Source organism: Sinocyclocheilus grahami, unplaced genomic scaffold (genome assembly GCF_001515645.1).
Source record: "Sinocyclocheilus grahami isolate Dianchi unplaced genomic scaffold, SAMN03320097.WGS_v1.1 scaffold29.1, whole genome shotgun sequence".
Taxonomy (NCBI): domain Eukaryota; kingdom Metazoa; phylum Chordata; class Actinopteri; order Cypriniformes; family Cyprinidae; genus Sinocyclocheilus; species Sinocyclocheilus grahami.
This window is the reverse complement of record NW_015505208.1, coordinates 2,483,621-2,501,486: the sequence shown is the minus strand read 5'-3', so window position 1 is coordinate 2,501,486 and position 17,866 is coordinate 2,483,621. Positions and strand designations below refer to the sequence as shown.

The following is a 17,866-nucleotide window of genomic DNA, read 5'->3' as shown; positions in this document are numbered from 1 at the left end:
CTCACGCTGTGAGATTGATTTGTCTGTTCAAGCATGGTCATGCTGGTGTAATGGCTTATGGAACGCCGCTGCAATTCTCTGGCCAAACGCGGAATGGCAGAGCTCAGCAGAGCAGAGAAACCTGCTGTGTATGTGACAACTGTTGTGCCTGCTCTGGCTGGTGACGCAGCACTGTTTGCGAGTTCAAGCCAAACGCTTTTGTCTCTTTTATCTATTTTTGTCTCTTTGTCTGTTTCTCCCTTCGCCTCCCTTTTCCTCCCCTCGCTTTCACATGCAATCTCACCTCAGCTTGTTACGCTCACTGAAGTAGCAAAGCGTGCACAAGCCGTATTAAGGTATCTCGATGCTGTTTGATATTCTAAATACCGTTCCTCTCCAGAGATCAGCACATTTACTTTGTTGCATTTCTTTTTCCTTTTGCCATTTTACTGTTTCAGTTGTTGTTATTGTTCTTTTTCTCAGAGGAGAGAGGCTGAGCTTTGAAACGGTGATGGCAACAGAGGGCGCAAACTGCAAAAAGCACCTTGTCAAAGGGCAGGGGCTTTTACTTCAGCTGAAGTGAGACGAGGAAGACTTTTGCTTTCTGTTCTTCCTCCCACGTCAGCTGAAAATTCACTCTTAACAGGCCCAAATCTGTTCTTGAACTTTCCGTGTTCCCGTCCGAGGTCAGAAAGTAGACCAAAAAGAATTACTCTCTTTCTCGTTGTACTCTTTTTCTGGACAAAGTGGTTTTGATATGGAGTCTGGCTCTGAGGTAAGGTCAGGGATGTAGTGCACAGGCGGGGTGGGGGAGGGCTGGAAGGCTCGGCTGGTGGGCTGACGACTGTGTCTCCTCTCTCCCTCGGCAGTTCATGGCATCAAGTGGACTTGCAGCAATGGGAACAGCAGCTCTGGCTTCTCTGTGGAGCAGCTGGTGCAGCAGATACTGGACAGCCACCAGACCAAGCCTCCTCCCCGGACTCACAACTGCCTCTGCACTGGCACTCTGGGTAAGGGACAGAAAGGAGGGCTGGGGTGTGGGAGAGAGAGGCCATCAGAAAGACACAGGTAGAGATGGAGGGAGCGGGTAGTGCTTTAAATATGTCTGCAAGAACTGTAAAAGATGAGCTGAGTGTAGAGCAGGCTGAAAGCCTAATTAGAGTAGCGTCCAGGCTGAACATTTCACAGAAGTGCTGATTTATTGAGCTGTCTGTTGCAATGACACCACTGGGGGGCGTAATGTTCCTGTGTATCTGTGCAGTCAGTCTTTTTTTACTCAAGCATACAACAAATGAATTTTCACCTTATACTTCATCACAAATATCCAGCACAGCACTTTACAATCCCATGGTGTTGCTCCTATAGGGTGCCGTTACTCTGAAGCAAATTGAATTGCGTGTTTAAAACAAATGATTGTGGGGTAGATGGATTGCCATTTGTTGTATGTTCATATAAAATTAAATTGCCAAGTATGCAGTAAAATGACTAATGCGACACATCAGCCATTTATTAACAAAATGGGAAAGCTATGTGTTGGCTTCTTGTGAAACGATTAATATTGATGATTGATGGTCTCTATAAAGATGTAAATTAATCTCAATGTTCATTCAAAGCATCAGCATCAAAGCATTTTATTCCATTTCAAAGACATTATGTGGCTCATTCTTTGAAATGCTCTTCTTCTGATGTACAAAGAAAACAGAGACTCTTATAGTGGTGTCATATATAAAACAGTAGTGTAGTTATTATCATGTGCTTTGTATTATTCAAAAATAGTTTCAATGGAATAAATAATAGGAAAGGGTGGGGTATATTGCTGATTGTGTTAATTTAGATACTGTCGTGAATAAGAAAGTTAATAATAAAAAGTAAATATTGACAATAATAATAATGGAATAATGTTAAAACTGCGGAATGTCATTAAGGAGTCATAAATATGAATTATTCTGAATGCAATAGAGTGGTTAATGTCCACATTTGCTTTGTGTATGCAATACTAATAATATCGATAAGGAAAAATATTGATGATGACACTAGTGATTCTGTTGATAATTGTAATAATGTTCATTTTAAAGGGGGTAATGCCATTAAGGGGGTCAGAGATATTCATTATTCTAATAAATTAGTATAGATAATGATAATAATGCATTGTTTTTATTATTAATAAAAAATTATAGTAATCATTTTTAGTTTGGAAAATGATTAGCTGTTTTCTGTTTTCTTCTGCAGGTGCTGGGAGCAGTGTGCATCATAAGTGTAACAGCGCCAAACACCGCATTATCTCTCCCAAAGTGGACCCTCGTTCAGGTGGTTACAGCAGCACCCACTCTGAGCTCCAGAATAATGATGTGTCTGAGGGCAAGACAGAACACAGCCACAGCAGCAAAAACAGCGGAGGAACAGGAGGAGGAAGCGTACGTGAAAAACGCAATGGAAAGGTCCATAAACCTGTGCTGCTGCACCAGAACAGCACTGAGGTCTCCTCTACCAATCAGGTGGAAGTGCCTGACACAACCCAGAATTCCCCTGTGTCCATCAGCAGCGGGCTGAATTCTGACCCCGACATGGTTGACAGCCCAGCGGTCACAGGTATGGGCCATGTTGCCTCTGTTATGAGCAGCCTATCCCAGAGTGTCTTCATGTCTGAGGTGACTGGGGATCCCGTCTACAGCATGTCCCCTACTGGAGGCCACAATACCCATATTATGGGCCCCGACGCCACCTCTCACAGTCTGGTTTTAGGAGTCACCTCTGACAGCCACAAGTTTGCTTTTCCAGGAAGCGGCAATGCAGATACAGGTGGTCCCGGAGCAGATGGGCTGTCCATGCTCTCTGCCTCCGGTGTCTCTGACGAGCTTGTCCTCTCCAACAGCCTAGACTCCAGCAGCATCAAAATCCCAGAAGCCACCATGAACTTTGACCCCGACTGCTTCCTGAACAACCCGAAGCAGGGCCAGACATATGGGGGAAGTGGATTAAAGCAGGAGAGTGGCACATCCAGTGCCTCATCCTCCTCAACAGTTAGCACCAATGGTTTGCAACGCTCGCCAACTATATCCGATTCAAACTACGGCTTCAGTTCTGCACTGGTAAAGAACATCAAGACCGAGGACACCTCCTTCGAGCAACAGCTTGCCAAAGAAGGGAGATACCAAGTGGGGCCAGTTGTAAGCTGTAGCGTTTCCAGCGGCTCAGGCTCTCAGAACTCACTCACCTTGACCCCTGCTTCCTCTCTGCTTCCCTCTGGAGGGGGCCTGAGTCCAAGCACCACCTTGGAGCAGATGGATTTCAGCGCCATCGATGCGAAGCAAGACTACTCCGCCGGTGCTACAGCAGTAAGTTATAGCCATGCATTGAACAACCTAGCTCACCAAAACCGATCTCCAAGCTTTTTTCTTCAAGAAGCACCACAGACAGCCCAGAACCAGCAAGGCCGGCAGAGCTCCAGCCAGAAGGGCCACCTTCTGGAACATAATACCGCTGACGGAGCCTACATGGGTCTGCAGGTTGTAAAGACAGAATCGCCTGGCAGTAATGGTCATCTCCACCACCATCACACCCACCAGGGCCAACACAGACCCAACTGCAATGGAGGCTCACCCACCGAGGGACAAGGACAGACTGGCTCACTGCAACTCCTTCAATACCAAGGAGGTTTCCCAGGCCTTGGTCCAGAGCATGAGGAAGTGGTCGGCATGGATCAAAACCGCAATGTTGGGTCCGGCCAGTCTGGGGCCACTGAAAATGGGACAGATGGTTTACTAAAGTCTGGGGATCATCTACAAGCCTGCAGAGGAGGAAGCAGAGAGAGCGGAGGAGCAGATCACTTCATGCAGCAGAGCTCTGAGAACAGAGTCGGAGCTGAAGCCGTGGCTTTGAGGAATGGAAACACCACGAGTGGGCCCAACAGCGGCTCGCAACAGCAACTCCAGCCACTGCTTCAGGGAGCTAATTTGGTTCAGGGGCTCTACAACACTCACCACGGGCTTAGTGGAGCTGGAGCCAATGGCGGAGGAGGCACGGGCATGGAAATCAGCTTGGATCATTTTGACATCTCTTTTGGAAACCAGTTTTCTGACCTCATCAACGATTTCATCTCAGTGGACAGCGGAGCCACAGCGGTAGGGGCTGCAGGGACATTATACACCCACCAGTTGGTGGCCCCACCTGGGTCGGAAGGAGCGGCTACCTCAGGTGGGAACCAACAGCAAGGTCATGAGGATGCAGCCAACAGGGTGGCAGGATATAGCCCCTCAGAGCTTTGCCTCCAGTCGTGCTGCAGCCCCCAGTCTTTAGGTGGAGGTGCTGGTGCTGGCGGAGGGTCAGGAGAGACTGGCTCACTGGCCTACATGCATGTCGCTGAAGTAGTGTCAGCAGCAGTGGCCCAGGGCACTCTGGGAATGTTGCAGGCCACTGGGCGACTTTTCATGGTCACAGACTACTCTCCAGAGTGGTCCTACCCAGAGGTATGTCTGTTTGAATGAAATGCTGTACATTGTACATGCTGTACAAGTTTTCCTCTATTACAATTACATACTCAAATAGGCTACTACTATTACTACTAATTATTATTATTATTTATACATTTTTACTTATGTAAAATTATTTTTTAAATTTCTTAAAGCAGCACTATGTAACTTTTTCTGTGTTCAAAATTAGCTAAATGTATATAATGAGAGAGTACATCATGAATTCATCTTCCAAACCGGGTTAGGGTTAGTCTTATTCCGAATCACTACAGTACACTTATAATAAGTACTTATATTTGGACTATTGTAGCCTGGTCGGGTCGTCACCGCTGCGGAGTAACACATACTGCGTGAATCGCCATAGACGTAAACTTAGAGAAGTAGCTCCGGTTGGAATGTTCTTCCGCGGGATGTGTGCAGTTCTGTTCATTAACCGCCAAAAGTTACATAGTGCTGCTTTAATGTATATGTATACCAATGTTTGTTATCCAAACATCTCCAGTGCTGTTGCATTATTTCACCACAAGATGGCAGAATACCCTTGAAAACACATTTAAAACGCAATTGATGTTGAAGTCTTGTTGTCTTCCACAAGATGGCATTATAGCATGTGTTTATTCTCCTTTCAAACGCTACCTTTATACCAAAATATTTTAATAATTATTATGTGATAAACATGATGATGATGCTACTTGTCCTGCTGAGGGAATTTTTTTGAGTATACATATGTTATGTGAGGATTTTTTCCTCCATATTTCAGGGTGGTGTGAAGGTTTTAATCACTGGGCCATGGCAAGAAGACAGCAGCAGCTACACTTGCCTGTTTGATCAGATCTCTGTCCCTGCCTCCCTGATCCAGCCCGGAGTTTTACGTTGCTACTGTCCCGGTAATTTCACATTTATTCATACAGAAGTGACTGACTAATTAATATATCTCCTTTAAGAGGTACATATTTTTTAATGTGATTGTAAAAAGAATATAAATATAATCATGTGTTCAATACTTCAAATAAACATTAAAAAGTAAATATTTTCCTAGATTGCAATGAATTTCTGTAAGTCTTCAGACATCACCCCTTATAAGGCGGAGAACTGCATGAACTCTCATAGGTGTCAGTGTGATTTCCTCTGATCTTCTCTAATTACGGGGTTGTGTGTGTCTGCAGCCCATGACACAGGCTTGGTGACTCTGCAGGTGGCTGTCAGTAATCAAATCATCTCTAACTCGGTTGTGTTTGAGTATAAAGCCCGTGCACTGCCCTCCCTACCTTCATCCCAGCATGACTGGCTGTCACTTGACGGTAGGTCTTCCTTTCTGTCTTTTTCTGCATTTGTGAGAAAAAAATATATATATATCACTTTACTAAATCTGGAACCCATCATGTGACCCCTGATTATTGAGCTACTTGAAGTAGGTGATTATATAACGGTGCCTTGGCCCAAGGCTTTTCTAATTATCCCACATTCAGTATTAACAAATTAGAAGCACATCTGATCGAAAAAAAAGAGTATGTCATAAAGCCAGAGATACAGAGAGTGAGTGTGTAATAACAAATTTGGATTGAGGAAGGGTAAGATGCAGTTTAAAATGTCCATGTGCAAGGTTTGCTTTACAGTTGACCTCTAGATGGGGATAGAGGGCATGTTTAGCAAAGAAAGCAGAGTTCTGTTGAAATCTGAGCAATCAACACCAGTGCTGAATATGTATTTGAGGTCAACAAGCAAAGGTAAAGAGTGTTATTCAGAGCTAAAGGGAGTGCAGTCCACCCTGTAATCAGATAGAATTTCAGTTTAAGGCCTTTAAGAAGTAGGAGCTTTTGATGCTTTTTTTTGCTCTTTGTGCTTTAATCTGAGGCATGGCAGGCACAAAGGAGAGATGGAGGCAGTAATTTATATAAGTGGTTAGTACTTTGGGGTCAAGGGGAAGGGCAGTCTGGAAATAGTACACTGACGACTTTGATGAGCTTTTCGTGACATAAGACAAACTGATTGCTCCTTCACATCTGACTTGACTTTGTATCTCTGTATTTATACAGAGGTTTTGGGGTGTTTTTTGCACAAAAATGCGTAATTTTATTCTATGTAAGATTTTATCAACATTAACCTTGCAATAAGGTTGTTACAAATTGTTAAATTAGATGGGACAAAAAGAAAGACATGTGACCAGGATCCACCATTAATACTTCTACTGTACTGTTTCAACTTGCTTTACGCACACATCGGTGAACTTTACAAAATGTCCTTTAGCTGTCCCAGTCTGTTAGTGTTAACTTAAATGCAAGGGTTTAAGTCTAATCATACCATCGCTGTGGGGGATTTGCCCTCTTTAAAGCCTGGCAAACCAAATACAATCCCACACACATGATTCAGCGCATCCCAGGCTGCCTCAAACTGAGGCTGTGGCATCAAAGAGCATATGGGCAAAGCGACACACCTGCCAATTTGACGTCCGAAGCTCTAATCTGCTTGCTCCGATCAGGTGATAGGAGGTTTAGCCAAGACAAACAATCCCAATGAATGGTTGGACAGCGAGTGGCGGCCAGCGTTCAGATACAGCATGTGTTTGACAAGCCTGATGTTTGGAGAGCAGAAGCCTAAGACAAACCAGTAGAAATAATCACGCATTACAGTAAGAGGGACACATGCGCTTACACCAACAGATGCACTTACTGTATATCACTGCACATATCTATTAAACGGCTGATTTCTGTGTGTATTTAATCTGGGAGGTGTGTGTACGTGTTATAAGGACAGGCTAAGTGCTCTGTCTCCTATGAGTCTGAGTAAAGAGAGTGCCAGTGCCTGTGTGTAGTGCTGTTTGTCGGTGGGCGTGGGGGGGGGTTGTTACTGCAGTGTGCATTGACAGGGTAAAGTAGGGCATGGTGGAGGAGCCTGTGGAAAGGGACAGCTGCAATGCAGACAGCCCTGGAGGCAGAGAAAGGGAGCAACAGAGGGCCGAGGCCCCTCTCAGAACCCCGTTTCCATTCAGCACAAAACCAGTCCATTCACATCTCACAGACAGCACAGACAACCATGCACTTGTGAATCTAGAGACAACTGTGTATAAAAAACAAACACATATAGATATAGATATATATAGATATAGATATATATATATATATATATATATAGATAGATAGATAGATAGATAGATATCTGTCATATATCTACACACACACACACACACACACACATATATATATATATGAAGAGTGTCGTCTGAAATTTTCATCTAAAATGAGGATTTTTAGCAGGCTCCTCTCTTTAGGTTCAGTAATTTTACTCTAATGGCAATGTATAGGTCATTTCCTATGCAATTAAAGTGAAATAACTGAACATAAACGTAGGTGCCCGCTAAAAAAATCCTAATTTTAGATGAAAATGTCAGAAGGCACTTAGAGGCTTTTGCATCTGAACTCTTCATAAATATATATATATATATACACACACACAAACACACAACAGTTTCTACTATATACACTGTCTTCTGCGTTGCAATATATACATACAAATAAAATGTATTTTGCAATATATATATATGTGTGTGTGTGTGTGTGTGTGTGTGTGTGTATATAACATACTTAAAAATGTAAGGCAGCAACTGAACTATATACACATGTCTAAGTTCAGTTGCTGCCTTAAATTTTTAAGTTTAAACAAATTGGATGTTCAAGTCAAGTCATTTCAACTAATTTGTTAAAAACAAGTCTAGTTGAATCTCGTATAACCTGAAAAATAAAGTTGATATAAGTAATTTTGATGATTTAACATAATAGAAAAACATTGTTGTGGCTTATTGATCATATATTTTACAGTGCATATTACATATATATAGCATATATATATATATATATATATATATATATATATATATATATATATATATATATATTTTAAAATGCATTGAATTTGTTTGCATGCACACTTAGACTACTGTCTACAGTATACCACATTGTTGTGGTTATTCAGCATTTATGGAGTTCTCAAGAATTGTTTCTTAATGTATTTTCATTTAGCTCAGTGTTTTATAAACTTAAGTAGCAAAAGGTAGGTTTAGTGGATTAGTGGATAAAAATAAGCTTAACTGAATTAGATTGATTCATGAGTTGGTTTGACTTTAAGCACGGCATGAAACAGTGCTGCCTGGAAATGAGGGTGTTGAAGAATGCGAGGAAATCACAAAGCCATTTTGTAGTTATTCCCGACTCCTGCTCTGACTTATGAAATAATGGGTGGTTTAACTGAGTGTGATATTCGGAATTGAATTTGCACTCACTTCACAGGTGAAGCTGGGTAGAATATCAATGGACTTAGTACATACAGTAAGACCATGCTATTAGAAAAAAACAATAAGTACGTTTTATATATGAAGTCTCTTGTTTGTTTGGCATGTTATGAGTATCAGTATCTAAAACGACATTGTGCACAGGCAATAAGCAGTACAGTTGGGATGTGGCAGATGTTACTGTTGTTTCTCAGAAGAGGGCCATAACTATAATCATACTCAATCTAGTTACTGGATTTTGGGGTTTATATGATTGCCTCTGCACTGACTCTCACTCCTGGCCATTAAACCACAGCCTGGTTTCTATATCGAGCACTACTGTCAAATAAAACGATCTCGAGACAAACCTCAGCGTCTGCTGTTTGACACTACATTGATCGTTTCTTTTCAGCTGTGTGCTCTGATGCTCTAATGGCACACAGCTGCCTGCCCTGATTTGTCATAATGCAGAATGGGGGCGGGGCTTTGCTTCTCTCTGCAGCATTGCAGGTACGAAGCCACAGGCTGGAGTCATTGTGCACTGTAACCATGACCAATATATTGTCTTCATTCCAGTTCATATCGTCCACCGATTTAAGTGTGTGTCCAAATTACTGTCTAGTTATTCAGTGGTCAATCGATGCCGCTCTTTGCACATTACCGAGATGAACCAGCATATTAGCATCGGTTTCTCACAATGCCTGTAATTTATAGATATGAAAAAATAAACAGTCGTTTACATATATCCAAAATTATTTGTCTGGCTTTGTACAACTACTGATGGGGGGGGGGGGTTGCTTTGTCTTCATGGGTCGTGGAAAAACTAGGGCGTCTGTTTACCTGCGGCACGTGCGCCGCGTCTCCTCGCGCTGAGATTCACGCACGCGCACGCAGGGGGGAGCAGTAGTCTATGTTGCCAAATCTTGCTATAAAATTAAGCGAATGCGCTTACAACTAAATAAGACGTTCCTTTTTGTTTTGTTCCTGCTGATGGTTTTTCATAATTCATAGAGATAGAGAGGCGTTGTGTTTAAAACATAAACATATAAATTAGATAAAACGTAGATTAAGCGAGATTTATTTGCAAAATAGTGTCTTTTAATTAAATTTAAAAAATGTAACTACTAAAATATATTTAATGGATCCCAAAACACGCGACATCCCAAAACCGCAACCAAAACATGCTCATATTGTAAAGACTTTATGTAATAACAAGGCCGAAGTGGCTTATCAAAGCGGACTTGGCAACACCGGCCGTAGTGCTGGAGTAAAGAGGGGCGGGGGGTGGAGTACGAGAGTAAGTGAGCGGGCTTTACATTTCTTTCTGCTCTTGCACGTCGCTTCTACACTTGTTTCTATTGTTGATGAGACCTTTTAGGACATTCCCATAGTATAAAAAAGGATATTTATTTTGCTCAGTGTTAGTAAATATAGGGGCAAACTGCGTGTGTGAGACACGGCCATTTGGGACATTGTGGTCAGGATGCCGATGAATGACATCTGCTTTTCCTAAAGACAAGGGACCGTTTGCTTTACAGGGCGACTCTCGATGGACAGTGAAATAGAAGGTTGGACATGTTTAAATGAACCTAGTGTCTCTGTGTGTGTAGAATTGTCTCTAAAGTTACTACATGTGCTTAGCCCACTTTAAACCCTTATCATTTCCATCTGTGGAAGACCAAGTGAACATAGTGCTTTACTTCAGCTGGAGAAATGTTACGTTCTGTGCTTTTTTCCTACCTTTCCTTTAAATTCTAGAATGTGTTTCTAAAAATAAGTCTGTTGAGGCTCAAGTTTATCCGTTCTGACTGAATTCAGTCTCTATTGAAGAGCTGCCTTTCGTAGTTTCTTGAACTAAATGTGTCAACTTCCAAAATAGACACGAGACTCTGATCTTGAACATACATGAAGTACGAGGCGCTATTGAATAAATGCTGGACCAGACCTGAACAGAACTTGAACAGACCACCTGATTGTTCCGGCGTTGAGGCTTTTTTATGTATTATTCTTAATATATGGTCCCTTTTATCATTTTAAAAAGGTTCTCTAAGCTGAATGTGCTCGCCGTCTTACTCTCATTTCGATCATTTTACACAGGAAATGACAGAGATCCGCTTGTCTGACACTTCGTTGCAGCAAAGCATCACACGGCAAAAGTAGGAAAACAGCTCAGTCTTGTCATTTAGTGGGTCTGTTAGCTGTAGTCGTGACCGGAGTGTGTGTATGTATGAGTGTAACACACACAGCAGTCCTGTGATCTGCGCTCTTGTTTTCAGTACCGAGGACAGCAACGCACCAGGCACGCGCAAGTGAGCTCCTAAAACATTCCAAAATACGACACAAGTTAAGACGAACGAATTGTTTAGTGGTAATGGTTATGGTTTGTGGCGGGTTTGTAAACAGAGTTTAGCAATCATTAGACTCGTGGTTCTCCATCAATGTCCTCCTCGACAACCTGTTGATACTGATGTGCTGAATGGAAATGCTGTAAGGATGATTTCTCGCAAGTTAAGCCTATTGCATGCATTATGAAATCAGTGTTAAAGTTTCTCCCGCATTTTTTGCATAAAATGTTACTTTAGAATTCAAAGGGGTCACATTCCTGTATGATGTCTTGAGGAAATTAATTTGAAAATCTTAAGTTTTTACTTTTATTTTTTTAAGAACAGTGCTGCAGTTATATAAATATTAGTGCAATAGACTTTACATTAAGTGCTGCATGACAGAATCTGATAGTTGTTTTCTAGATAACTTATTACCTAAGCTTAACTTAATTGTTAATAAATACTAAAAAAAGATAGTTACTCTAATATTGTAAAAATAGAAAAATACATGTATGACTACTGAAATATGTTCTATAGTTGTTGCATGCCTGACATCAATGCACTGTGAGCTATATCCACTCCACTGTCATATAGTGTTGCTTCTGGAGGACACATTTAAGCAATAAAAGTTTACTGACTAACAAATTGAATATTTTTGATGAGTGAAAAATCAATCACCTTTTTACCATACAGTAAGTACTTGCACAGTGTAGAAAATTGCTTTGTTATCCTGAGGCAGCATAGTGCAGCAGGGTTAATGAACTCAACAACTACAACTTCCATGGTTTTATTACCTCTGAATTAATATTCCCTACCATGTTCCATCCAGGAGCTCAAAAAATGGGCTGTAATTTTTGGCATGTGTTTTGTTGCTGAACATTGCAAATGCTAAATTTAAAGTGCTTGTGAATGTTGATTGATTGAGGGATTTACATTCACTCTATTTTTAAAACACTGTCAGTTCTTTACAATTGATACGCTTTTTAAAAAATGTTAATACATACATTTTATTTCACAGTTGTTTGGTTTTCATTCAGTTTGTCTTATTGGAAACTTTTATTAAATTGTACCTCATTTAGAGTAGTGCAGGAAATGTCAGAACACTTCAAACCTGAGCTTCAGAGGACCTCTGGTCAGGTTATTTCATAGAAAGTTAAGGTCATGAAAGTCATCTTGTTAAGGAAAGGAGTCATTTCTGTACAGTGTTTCTGCACCTATCATCATGCACTGAATACCCATTAAGATTAGCAAGCTTCTTGTGCAGCACCAGACTTTCTTAACTAATTGCACTCTGCCAGATCCTGCTCAGTTTACTTCATTAGATCTGAGAAACATGTTGATTCGTAGTGATAGACAGTGTGCACAGTTTTTTTTCTTGTGGTCACTCTAAATAAGTGTCTAGAGTTGCTTTTAAGATTAACTTGAAGAAGTTAACTTGCAGATGCATTTTCCCGCTGTTGATTCAGCCAGTTTCTAGCAGGGATTGGTCAAAATCCAGATCATATTTTAACACCCCAGACCAGTGCAGAGTACATTCTGCTGTAGTGGTGTCAGACTTTTGGACCCGTTTTGCCCCCATAGTTCTTCCCGTGTTTCCTTATATAGTCTTTTTCCTGTTTTTGTTTAGTTTGATTGCTTTATGATTCCTTGCACCTGTGTTGAGTTCCTTATTATCCTGTGTATATAATGGTACTGTTTATCAACTCTAAGATAGTTATTATGGATACACCTATTATCTTTCCATATATTTAGAATGCGTACTTCTTACTACAGCATGGCAAAGTATGAATGTGTCCTTGTGGCAGAAATATCTAGTTCATACTGTGCAAATGGAAGAGTTTTCGGTTTAACTTACCACAATCAGTATTGACACCTTGACCTACAATGTCCACCAAGGCTGATATGCTTAATCTTTAAATAGACTCTTCTCAGTCTTAACGGTAGAGTTGTTTCAGTATTTGAAATTTTGTATATCTACAGGTGCATCTCAATAAATTAGAATGTCATGGAAAAGTTCATTTATTTCAGTAATTCAACTCAAATTTTGAAACTCGTGTATTAAATAAATTTAATGCACACAGACTGAAGTAGTTTAAGTCTTTGGTTCTTTTAATTGTGATGATTTTGGCTCACATTTAACAAAAACCCACCAATTCACTATCTCAACAAATTAGAATACTTCATAAGACCAATAAAAAAAACATTTTTAGTGAATTGTTGGCCTTCTGGAAAGTATGTTCATTTACTGTACATGTACTCAATACTTGGTAGGGGCTCCTTTTGCATATATTTTATATATTTATAATTATATTCCTCGGTTGGTTGTGCATCTTTTTCTTCCACACTTTTTCCTTCCACTCAACTTTCTGTTAACATGCTTGGATACAGCACTCTGTGAACAGCCAGCTTCTTTGGCAATGAATGTTTGTGGCTTACCCTCCTTGTGAAGGGTGTCAATGATTGTCTTCTGGACAACTGTCAGATCAGCAGTCTTCCCCATGACTGTGTAGCCTAGTGAACCAAACTGAGAGACCATTTTGAAGACTCAGGAAACCTTTGCAGGTGTTTTGAGTTGATTAGCTGATTGGCATGTCACCATATTCTAATTTGTTGAGATAGTGATAATTTCAACTTTTTAGCTTCACTATGACATGTCATGACATAATTTGAAAAAAACTTTAATATTCTTTAATAATCTGGGCACAAGATTTGAAAAAAATCTGTCATTTCTGCATTATTGTGAGTGTGACATTAGTATGAATAGAAATCTTCATGTCTTTTAAAGTGATAAAATTAATCATTAGTGATCTTCACACTTGTGATCACCTGTTGCTTTTGTCTGTTGTTAATTTTAAGTAGATGTTTTGTATTTTTGTCTTGCTAATAATATATCAAAAAGTCAGTCTTTCTTTCATTCTGAATACTATTATTCTATTAGCAATCTATTTAACATTGTCAGTACTTGCATTATGGGTTGGTAATGTGTAATGTGACAGAGCAGTATTGGAGATGATGCATTACTCTAGTTCATCCTCATGAAGTGAATGATACTACTATATATTCATGTCGCCTGCTCTTGAGATGAGAGGGTGAATGCAGATGGTGGGCTCAGCTGGGAGAGCCTCTGCCAGCGTCACTCCCCCTCTCCTCCACTAAATACCAGTCTACGTCAACCAGCGGAGCTTAACTCAGGAAGGGGGTTCTCCAGAACACCATCATTCTGGAGAGCTGGGGTATTATCCACCACCTGATGGCCATGCATGGGATTTTGTGATGGATGAATAGTAGCATGCTACCATACTGCTCTATGAGCCTGGAGTATACACACAGTAGTGTTAATTTCGTCAACGAAGACGAGGATGAAAAATATTTGTTAACGAACATTTTTTCTGTGACTAAGACGAGACGTTGATGAGCTAAAACTAATATCTGATGATAAAAACTATGATGAAATTTATGCCGCGTCTTCGTTAACAAGATGAGATGGGACTATAATGTTATTTGAGGACTACCGGACATTCAAAATACATCCTATAGGCTACTGTCTTGTCCTTCAAAATGTGCGTCCCTGTCATTGGATTGCAATCGGATAAGGGGCGTTTATTTCTAGTCTTAGTATGGATAGGCTAACAAAACGCGAACTAGCGATCTGAAACAATGGCCTCAGCACCCGAAGGGGTTGGGATAAGGTGACCAGACATCCCGTTTTCCCCGGGAGTCACAATTCGTTGTCGATTAACTTAAACTTAGGCGGGATAGGTGAAATCGCACTGATAGAAGTGCTCTCTCGCGCGCTCCACTTCTTCAGTTCTCATATACAGCGCGCGATCAGTTCTCAGTGCTCAAATACACACACAGCAGTCCAAATGTCTATCGTGTAGAGCAGTGTTTCCCAACCTTTTTTTAGTCGCGGCACCCTTTGGAAATTTTAACAAACTTGTGGCACCCTACAAAATTAATTGTCACAATATTAAAATTTCTAACCCTGCTCTCGACAGACGGCACCCCGGTTGGGAAACACTGCTGTAGAGTATCTCACGTAAATACAGTCGGTTATGGATTAAGTGATTGTAAACAGGTCGGTGAAAAACTGAACGTCTGTCAGTATTACATGCATGCCTTCCGTCTTAAAGGGACAGCATTCCTAATTAAGTACCTTTCCTTGTCATTGATGTTAACCAACAAAAGATGTTAAATAAATGTACAAATGTTAAGTAAACCTACTGTATCTGAAAAATGAGTTTAATTGTTTCTCTTTCATATTTGTATTATTGCCTTATTGTGCTTCTTTTTCCAAATTTATAAATTATATATATTATATGTGAACAACTATAATTTTTATAAGTTGCTCCCTTTTCACTACTCTTAAAGGGATAGTTCACCCAAAAATGAAAATTGTCATCATTTATTCAAGTTTTTCCAAATTCAATCCTTGATTCAAATTTCTCATAAGCTTAATTGATTTGGTCTAAAGAGAGAAGAATTAATGACTATTTTTGTTTGAAAACTACATATAAAATAACTACCAAAATAAATGTTGGTAACTGCAGTTTGACTAAAATAATGACTGAAAGTTGACAAAAATGCAATGACTTTTCGTAGACTAAAACTATGAAAGACTCAAATGACTCAAATGTGACTAAGACTATTAAGCATTTCAAAAACAAGACTAAATCAAAAATGCCTGTCAAAATTAACACTGGTATACAGTTTTCTGTATGCATTGAATACTCAGATTATCTGCTACATACATTTGCCAAAATGTACAGTACAAAACAGAACACACTGCCTGGAATACTGTATCCCACAATACAATGTACTCAGCTTGTCCTTTTATTCTGAAAGGAATGTTTATAATTTTTAAGGCATTTTTCAACTAGATGCCACTTGATGAATTGGATATGCATGTAATTTGTTCATGTGTGAAAAAATTGTTCCAAACTACTATTTGAAATATTTATAATTGAGTAATGGCTACTGTGACTGTATATATATTTTTTTTTTTCAAATGCAGTTTGTTTATGTGTATATATAAAAGCAAGCATTGTGTATAATCTCATTTAAGTGGACACTGTTAACATTAATATAACAGAAAGATGATAACAGGTACGCCCACATAGCACTTATATCCTCTTGCATAGAATTATATATTAATGCAGTACATTACTGCAGTGGTTTATTGTAACAAATGAGTGCAGTCCAGGTGTTTGCTCACATAACTACACACTCAGCATTATAAGATGCAAGGAAGATTAAAGCAGACAAAGAGAGACTCCGCTAGCCTATTTTGCTGAAAGACAGAGCATTAATATCTCTGTTATAACTCCAGGTGTTTGTTTGTGTATATGTGACACTATAGACAGAATCCTCAAAGATATAGAAGCAGTTCCTGAGCTGAAAATAAACACACACTCAGAGTCTTCAGCTCCTGACTCATCAAGTCTCCCACAGGAATAAATAGTGAATAGACCCTTAATGAAGTTCTCGTCTCATTGAGCTGTCTATCAGCTCTCTCTCTTTCTCAGCCATTACTCCTCAGGATCTCGCAGCTCACATACACAACGTATGCCTGACGTCCGTGAACGTGACTCAGTGCCCATGAGTCATTCTAAGAGCAGGAATGAAAAGAGGAGGAGAGAACGTTGTGGTTAAAGGTTGAATTGAGGCAGAGGCAGACGTTGAAAAGCTTAAACAGGAGCTGGAGGCCATGTAGGAGGCAGTTTAGGGCAGCTCACACAAAAAGGCAGTCTCTGGAGAGACAGACATGGTGACATTGACTTAGGCCTGTTTCACACATACTGTGAGTAGCACCCTTAGAAGTATCTCAGACATGATGCTGAAAGTAGTAATGCTCTATCTGTATTATATTGGCCCATGCTGAACCCAGCAGAAAACAAGTTGTAATGCACAGTAAACACTATGTTTTGAAATATAGGCTTTTTGAAGCAACATACTGTTCTTACCTATTATTTGGTAAAAACAATTTGTTCAGTAAATCTGGCAGCATCCAGATGATTTAAACAATTTATAGCCACACTTTAGGGTTTGAGTGCAGTTCTGTGTAGTTTAGTTTCCTAATTTATCTTTGGTCCCAGTTTTTAATAATCTTCCAAGGGCTGCATAATTAATCATATTTTAAGTGTGGTCTTGATTAAGCATTACCGTCTGCAATATAGCAGTTTAATGATTATCGTGTAGCCCGAATTCTTCCGATAAACAGTTTATACTCTACTGCCATTATTAAAGAAAGTAGTGTGAGTTAATAGATCAGCAACAGAAAAGGGAAAATGATAACGGATTATTCATTTAAAAAAAATTTAAATATTATCATGAGAAACCTGAGATTTGAAGTTTCAGTTCACATAATTAAATATCTGCTCTCTGTACAAATAGTCTGCCACGTTTGTAGTTTATGCAGAAATGGGAAGGTGTTGCACGTGTCACCGTGTTACTTCAGCTCTGACTGGTGGTCCCTTCCTTTTCTCCGCCCCCTGCAATGTGGCCCCTCCCCCTAACCCCCTCTCCCTCTGCAGTGTATGTGTGTGGCATTTTGAGCACACTCGCGGCAGCAGGTGGAGATGACATAATCTGCACTGCAGCAGACTGCAGCACTGTGTCTGAACAAAGACATGTCAATGCTGCTGCTAACTACGCTGCCACACAGCTGCTCTCTTGGCATCTTTAGTCTCTAGGTAGCTTATTTTCCTTCTGTCTCTCTCTCTGGCATGGTGGCATAATAACAAAAGTCATTATTAACATTAACATTAAAACATTATTAATGGTAGTTGTTAAGGCTTTGAGGCTGGTTTAAGAGATTTGAACAAATCCTT

General features: G+C 40.2%; 1 protein-coding gene across 1 annotated transcript in view; it reads left to right on the top strand.

Moving 5' to 3' along the window:
- Window positions 1-17,866, top strand: part of camta1a (calmodulin binding transcription activator 1a) — a 385,900-nt gene that overhangs the window by 356,185 nt on the left and 11,849 nt on the right. Inside the window, exons 8-11 of the mRNA XM_016257232.1 lie at window positions 849-989; window positions 2,209-4,445; window positions 5,209-5,335; window positions 5,615-5,749. Of these exons, the coding sequence (XP_016112718.1) occupies window positions 849-989; window positions 2,209-4,445; window positions 5,209-5,335; window positions 5,615-5,749 (2,640 nt within the window). The remainder of the gene's footprint in view (window positions 1-848; window positions 990-2,208; window positions 4,446-5,208; window positions 5,336-5,614; window positions 5,750-17,866) is intronic.